This window comes from Salvelinus sp. IW2-2015, linkage group LG20 (genome assembly GCF_002910315.2).
Source record: "Salvelinus sp. IW2-2015 linkage group LG20, ASM291031v2, whole genome shotgun sequence".
Classification (NCBI taxonomy): Eukaryota; Metazoa; Chordata; class Actinopteri; order Salmoniformes; family Salmonidae; genus Salvelinus; species Salvelinus sp. IW2-2015.
The window spans coordinates 5,243,639-5,251,829 of NC_036860.1; the positions used below are offsets into that span (position 1 = coordinate 5,243,639).

At 44.5% G+C, this 8,191-nt stretch overlaps 1 protein-coding gene across 1 annotated transcript in view; it reads left to right on the forward strand.

Moving 5' to 3' along the window:
- Window positions 1–8,191, forward strand: part of LOC111980490 (axin-1) — a 29,547-nt gene that overhangs the window by 14,156 nt on the left and 7,200 nt on the right. Inside the window, exons 2-4 of the mRNA XM_070449151.1 lie at window positions 152–298; window positions 1,741–1,837; window positions 5,777–5,914. Coding sequence (XP_070305252.1) covers window positions 152–298; window positions 1,741–1,837; window positions 5,777–5,914 — 382 coding nt within the window. The remainder of the gene's footprint in view (window positions 1–151; window positions 299–1,740; window positions 1,838–5,776; window positions 5,915–8,191) is intronic.

Here is an 8,191-nt window from a genome sequence, read left to right on the forward strand (position 1 = left end):
AAATGTACTTACGTGTGTCTCATGTGAACCTGAATCTATTGTTTAATGGTGCTAATACACTCTGACATCATTGATTGTGTTATATCACGTGCTATGTATTGTTAATGACTTTGCCTTAATGCTATCTCTCTGAATGTTGCGTTTCTTCTAGACGTGTGCCGTGGCGGGAGCCTGTCAACCCGTACTATGTCAACACGGGCTACGCCATGGCCCCTGCCACCAGCGCCAACGACAGTGAGCAGCAGAGCATGTCCAGTGCCAGCGACGTCGACACACTCTCCCTGACAGACAGCAGTGTGTATGTACTCGCACAGCCTCCGCATCACCTCCCACTCACACGCATGCACACACACAATCGGTCAAACTGTAATAGTACATACCACAAGTAAGGGCAGAATGCCTCGAGAATGAAGTTTAGCTTCCCTGTTCCTTGCTATTCAGCATGAGGACCTTCACAAACAATTTCATGACATGTGAGTGTGTGGGCATAGAAAATAATAGTGAGTCTTATTTTCAATTTCATCCATGCCCAGTATATCTGAGCTCTACCTGGGTCGTATTCATTAGGGCACACAGTAGCAAAACGTTTTGCCACAGAAAACAGAAACAAGTTTCTCATTGAACAAGTTCAGGTAGTCCCTCTTTTTTAGTATGTTTTCTTCCGTTTGGTGCCGAATGAATAGGACCCTAGTCTGACTGTAGCACCTCCTGCTGCACGCAGACTGGTGCCATTTCCCCCTGTCTGTCTGTCACTGGGAGCAGCAACACATCTCTCTCTGCTCCTCTCCTCAGAGAACAGCCATCTGTTCATCACCCACACGAATGAAAGCCGCTAAATGTCATTACGTATGCTAATTATAGAGCTATAAACTGGGAGGTACGACAGGGCCACAGTATGTCATTTGAAGGCTTTGACTTGTTACCCTTTTAAATCAAGTTTCCCGGAATTCTGAGGAAATGGTGGAGAATTGGCGGTAAAAGGTTGAGTAGATTTTGACAGGCTCTCATAATTGTGTAAAAGGAGTCAGTACACAATGAATAAAAATGAAATGTTATAGCCTACGTCTTATATGACATACCCACATTGCTTGACAACGGTTTGTTTCAAGATGGGTACATGTATAAGCAGCGCCTTCGGAGGATCCCATGTTGGACACAAGCTGTTATTTAGCGCAGCGATCCTCTTTCTTCCGCCTTAGCGGGAAGCAGACTGTTTCCCTTTAGAGTAAATCGAGCTAGGATGTGTTGGCAGAGGGAAGTCAGAGAAGACCGGAACGGTGCTGTAAGTTCAGAGATGGCACAGGGGAACGCATGTTTAAAGAAACATCAAAGGCTGCTCAGCAGGACAAAAACATGTGTCTGAAGCAGGATAGATTAGAGGCCATTATCAGCTGTTTGTTGCACAGCTCCTGGCGCAGGCGAGTCAAACCCAGCAGGACCACTGAGACTTGGGATAAAACAATTCATAGTGTTGGTGTCGGCGACCGCACCACTCTCTGCTTGTTCACTACTGTGTAGGGCTACAGAGGAAAGCCTCAGGGTTTAGGTACTCTGGTATTTACCGAAACCTAAATCCAGAAATCTCAACCCGCTCAATTTACCATGAACTCCCAAAATGTTGTCCTTCTCTTAGGGTGATTGAGCTACTGTTTAGAAATGTAAGTGCAGCGTTAAAGTAACCTATGAGTTTTCTCGTTTTGAATATGTTTGTAAAAATTGTTCTTTTTGTTTTTGTTCCAGAGATGGGGTTCCACCATACAAATATCGCAAACAGCATCGACGAGAGATGCACGAAAGTGCCAAAGCAAATGGGCGTGTGCCACTACCTCATATTCCTGTAAGTTAACCTTGGTTTAGCTGCACACACACACACACACACACCCCTACACAAACAAGTACGCACGCATACCTGCAAGAACCCCACTCGCTCATCAAAGACGGCTTACGTGGCTGTGATCTGGTATTCTAGAAACATCAGTCTTTCTCAAATGTTCCCATCTCTCCACCTTCCTGCATCTGTAAGATGCAAGACTGCATCTCTCTCTGGGCCCGTGTAGGGTGTGTGAATAGCTCATATTGAGGCTTGTGCTTTCTAAACTGTGCCTGGTGCTCTCCTCAGCTGTCTGTCTGTGTTGAAGCCTATCAGACAGCAGGGTTTCTCCTCTGTGGCAGTCCCGCCTCCCTGCATGCCTCTGCAGCTCCCTACAGGAGAACTCCCATCCTAATTGGGCCTCGGAGTCAAGAGTCCTGCTTAACAAGACTCTCTCCCTCACATTAGGATGCATGTATGTTTTTGTGTAGAATATTTTTTTTTTTCATTGACTTCTGTTTTTCGGTACACAGAATACAAAATAATAAAGAAACGAACTCTATGCATAGCAGAAAAATGGAAACGCCGGCTGCCTTGTCCTTGATTGTTCCGTTTTTGTCTAATGGATTAGTCCCAGACACATACTGCAATGGTAATGGAGAGACGTAAAGTGCAGTTGGAAAGTATTCACACCCCTTGATTTCCCCCCCTCACATTTTGTTACGTTACAGGCATATTCTAAAATGGATTAAATAAAAAATAATCCTCATCAATCTACTTAATAATGACATTTCTGCAAATGTATTAAAAATCAAAAACAGAAAAACTTTATTTATGTAAGTATTCAGACCCTTTGCTATGGGACTCAAAATTTAGCTCAGGTGCATCCTGTTTCCATTGATCATCCTTGAGATGATTCTACAACTTCATTGGAGTCCACCTGTGGTAAATTCAATTGATTGGATATGATTTGAAAAGGCACACACCTGTCTATTCAAGGTCCCACAGTTGACAGTGCATGTCAGAGCAAAAACCAAGCCATGAGGTCGAAGGAATTGTCTGTAGAGCTCCGAGACACGATTGTGTCGTGGGACAAATCTGGGGAAGGGTACCAAAAAATGGCGGCAGCATTGAAGGTCCCCAAGAACACAGTGGTTTCCATCATTCTTAAATGGAAGAAGTTTGGAACCACCAAGACTCTTCCGAGAGCTGGCGACCTGGCAAAACTGAGCAATTGTGGGAGAAGGGACTTGGTCAGGGAGGTGACCAAGAACCCGATGGCCACTGACAGAGCTCTAGTTCCTCTGTGGAGATGGGAGAACCTTCCAGAGGGACAACCATCTCTGCAGCACTCCACCAATCAGGCCTTATGGTAGAGTGGTCAGACAGAAGCCACTCCTCAGTAAAAGGCATATGACAGCCCCCTTGGAGTTTGCCAAATGCACCTAAAGGACACTCAGACCATGAGAAACAAGATTCTTTGGTCTGATGAAACCAAGATTGAACTCTTTGGCCTGAATGCCAAGTGTCACATCTGGAGAAAACCTGGCACCATCCCTAAGGTGAAGCATGGTGGTGGCAGCATCATGCTGTGTGGACGTTTTTCAGCGGCAGGGACTGGGAGACTAGTCAGGATCAAGGGAAAGATGAACGGAGCAAAGTACAGAGAGATCTTTGATGAAAACCTGCTCAGGACCTCAGACTTGGGTGAAAGTTCACCTTCCAACAGGACAACGACCCTAAGCACACAGCCAAAACAACACCGGAGTGGCTTTGGGATAAGTCTCAATGTCCTTGAGTGACCAAGCCAGAGCCCGACTTGAACCAGATCAAAGATCTGGGGAGACCTGAAAATAGCTGTGCAGTGACACTCCCCATCCAACCTGACAGAGCTTGAGATGATCTGCAGAGAAGAATGGGAGAAACTCCCCAAATACAGGTGTGCCAAGCTTGTAGCGTCATACCCAAGAAGACCAGAGGCTGTAATTGCTGCCAAAGGTGCTTCAACAAAGTACTGAGTAAAGCCTCTGAATACTTATGTAAATGTCATATTTCAGTTTTTTAAAGTTTTTTTAATCAATTATTTAAAAAAATCTAAACCTGTTTTTGCTTTGTCATTATGGGGTATTGTGAGTAGATTGATGAGGAAAATAAAAAAAACATGTATTACATTTTAGAATAACCCTGTAACGTAACAAAATGTGGAATTAGTCAAGGGGTCTGAATACTTTCTGAATGCACTGCATACACTGAGTGTACAAAACATTAGAAACACCTACTCTTTCCATGACAGAGAATGACCAGGTGAATCCAGGTAAAAGCGATCAACCCTTGTTGATGTCATTGTTAAACCCACTTCAATCAGTGTAGATGAAGGTGACGATAGGTTATGTGGGTTGTGTATGTGTGCCATTTCAGAGGGTGACTGGACAAGACATTGCCTTTGAACAGGGTATGGTAGTAGGTGCCAGGCGCACCGGTTTGTGTCAAGAACTGCAACCCTGCTGGGTTTTTAATGTTCAACAATTTCCTTTGTGTATCAAGAATGGTCCTCCACCCAAAGGACATCCAGCCAACTTGACACAACTGTGGGAAGTATTGGGGTCAACATGGGCCAGCATCCCTGTGGATCTCTTTGACACCTTGTAGTCCATGCCCTGATGAATTGAGGCTGTTCTGAGGGCAAAAGGGGGTGCAACTCAATATTAGGACGGTGTTCCTAATGTTTGGTACGCTCCGTGTACAATCTTCACAAATAGAGGGTAATAGCCAAAGTAGTGAAGTAATTTCTACAGCCAGGCCTTCTAACGGCCATAAAGCTACTCTGGGCTGTTTGTGTGTAAAGCTTTGTCTGTGTTGGGTAAAATGAATATGAATCCAACTGAAACCGAATTCAAAGAGAAAATAGCAATCAGAGCTGGAGAAATCTCAGGCTTTGTAATCAGCATGTGGACATATCCTGTGTGCTTTGGTGGGGCCCAGAGTAAAACGGCCCTCTACAATATTTAGGCTATCCCCAGAATGTACTTTAATCTCTCTTTGCTAGATTACTACAACAATGCACCTTACAGGCTTGAGTTGTGTTGGGAATACCAGCTAAGAGCTGCATATTCCCAGCATCTTTCTTTGATAAAAAATGTACTTCACTCTGCTGCCTGTAATTAAACATGCAATGATGGGGATTATTTGGAACGGACAATCACCTTTTAGAGATTAAGTCTGGTCTGTGGTGTACCAGTGAGTTTTCACTGTGTTTTTCCAGACGTGGCCTGTAGCTCAGACGCTTTTAACCTTTATTTAACTAAGCAAGTGGGGCACGGTGTCACACTGCGACGTGTCGATCTGGAGATTGATTTCGGTGTTTTTGTTTTTAATGGCTATTATAAAGTCACTGACCAACAAAGTTGTTTATGGCTGATATTTGACTATCTTATACATTTTCTCTAACTTTGGAAGTACCCTATGTTGAAACTTTATTGTTGAGATGAATGCCTGCGGCTTACAGCATACATTATGCAGAGCAGCCTATATCAGACTATTCAAAGCCTTGGAACATTAAATGTCAAATCAGACCTTGTAGGTACTACATTAGCTACTAAGCAATAGTCTTCTTGACTTTGGTTTGAGGTTATTGTTTTGGCACCTTCATTTCCATTACAGGTCCCCTGTTAGCTTTTTCCTGGTAAACTGTAGAAGTGTTTGATAAGTCTTTCCTCCTTCTGTATCATCATATCTTGTTCTATCAACCGAAGTGAACAGCATAGTGACCACAGGTTTTACCTTTCAGGAGAAAACGGTAATATTGTTATCAGCGAATGACTACTGGTACAATTTGAAGTGAACTGGAAATTGTGTGTTTCCCTCTGTTAGCGCACAAACCGGATACCAAAGGACATTCACGTGGAGCCGGAGAAGTTTGCGGCGGATCTGATCNTGAACTGGAAATTGTGTGTTTCCCTCTGTTAGCGCACAAACCGGATACCAAAGGACATTCACGTGGAGCCGGAGAAGTTTGCGGCGGATCTGATCAGCCGGCTGGAGGGAGTGCAGAGGGAGAGGGAGGCCCAGGAGAAACTGGAGGAGCGGCTGAAGAGAGTCCGATTGGTACGTTGTTGTCCACAGAAATACCACTATGCTGTCGGTGTGATCCCTCTCCCTGGTGGGGCGCTGTACTACTCTATATGCCCCCATCATCCTCTTAACAACCTCTTACCATGTTCTCTATAGCTGGTCGCTGTTTGTCTGGCTGTCTATCAGAAGGTACACTGTAATATCTCCGTTTTTTGAAAGGACTGGGTTGATTCATTAAAAGGAAACAGACATTATTCCATTATGAATCATTTATAAAAGTGTAGCTCTGGCCTATCAGGGATCCATCCCACTGTATCTTGGATCCCTTTGTCTCTGGCATCAGATGGAACACCTGCAGACAGCTTGAGCCACTTGTGAGCCTGGCTCACTGTAATGACTTTGTTTGAAGTCAGTTGGAGCGTGAAGAAATGCCTGGACTCACCGCAAATGGAATCTCTTTCGGTACACAGAGCCAGGTCTTAAGTCTCAAGGCAGATATTTTATGTCGTTTGGCCCCTCCGTAAGAGGAACCGCCATCATGGAACAGTAGTTCTCTCTTTATTAAGAGCTGGTGGCAGACAGGGGAGTAACAAATAGTGACTCTATTAACTGATATTCTTACCTTAATCAAAGATAAGCTAGTCCCCTCTCCAAATTCCTCCTCTGCTCTCTTACCTGGTTTTCATCCACAGACTTACACCCTGATTTCACTGAATGTGGCCTCAATCCAATGTTGATTGATGGAGATGTCACATCCGGTCTAGGCATACTCCCTCAGTAGTGTCTGAAAGGAACGGGTCAATATTGCAGGATAGCCTGTGGTATTATGGTGCTGTTTACTGATTAAACCATTTGTCTTCTTTATCTCGCCTCTAAACAATACAGAACCTTTAGGATCAATGCATTGGTGCCACTGAGAGCTCAATAACTTAATAGGTGTTTTTTGCTTTACTTTTCAACGCTCTGAATATTGGCCCACCTAATGTATAATTTACATGTTCAATAGCAGCAGTACGTTCCACTTCCCTGAGGTGAGAGTGAGCGAGAGAGATTCGGTACATCACATTCATTAGTAGATGCCTTTTAGCAGGATGGGCTCAGCAGGTCTGGATCTGGCCTCATTTTGGCACGAACAGGGTAACTGAGAGTGCAGAGCAATGGCCTGCACAGCTGCTCTGAGCCAGGCCAATATCTGCATGCGCCAGTCAGACCCTCATCAAAAAGTCCTTCGCTCCCGCCCAGGATTCCTCTACCTGGAGTGAGCATCAAAGCCTCCACCACATAAATTGCCCACTGTTATTTGCCAATGATTCCCATGTTGAAATGCCATAAAAGGTGTGTGGGAACGGTGAGGAGCCAATGGAGGCTGATGTGTTTTAGTTAGGGGAGTGGAAGACCGGGTCAACACATCCTTAGCAATTCAGTTAGTCGCAGAGACAGAGACAGACCTGGTGAAATAAGGGCACAATGGTATGCACTGCTGCTACATGTCATACAGTTTGTTACTATAGCTGTACGTGCCATACAGTTAGTTACTATAGCTGTACGTGCCATACAGTTAGTTACTATGGCTGTACGTGCCATACTGTTAGTTACTATAGCTGTACGTGCCCATATTCAGTGTGTATCTATGCTGTACCGTGCCATACTTGTAGTTACTCATGCCTGAACGTGCCTACAGGTTAGTTACTATGCTGTACGTGCCATACAGTTAGTTACTATGCTGAACGTGTGCATACAGTTAGTTACTATGGCTGAACGTGCCATAATTAGTTACTATGGCTGAGACGTGCGCGTACAGTTAGTTACTATGGCTGAACGTGCCGTACGTAAGTTACTATGGCTGAACGTGCCATACAGTTAGTTACTATGGCTGAAACTGCTACAGTTACGTTACTATGGCTTGAACTGCCGTACAGTTAGTTACTATTCTGAACGTGCTGTCAGTTAGTTACTATGGCTGAGTGCCTACAGTAGTTACTATGGCTGAACGTGCCTACAGTTAGTTACTATGCTGTACGTGCCATACGTTAGTTACTATGGCTGACGTGCCTGGTTAGTTACTAGGTGACGTGCCTTTGTCTAGGAACTAGAACATAGCATTTGTAGCTTGAAATATATAGAGCTATTTAATTGTAGTAAAAATCAAGGGTCTATTGAGAGCTAAGATTATGGCAGCAGTGATGTAGAGGAAATAGCTTTGCACCACAGAGGAAGAAATTGCCTCTGCAGCAGAGCCGTGATAATGCCACGGCACGTGTTAACACATGGTCCTGTGGAAGTGGTGCCATCTGCTGGTGTGACTGAATG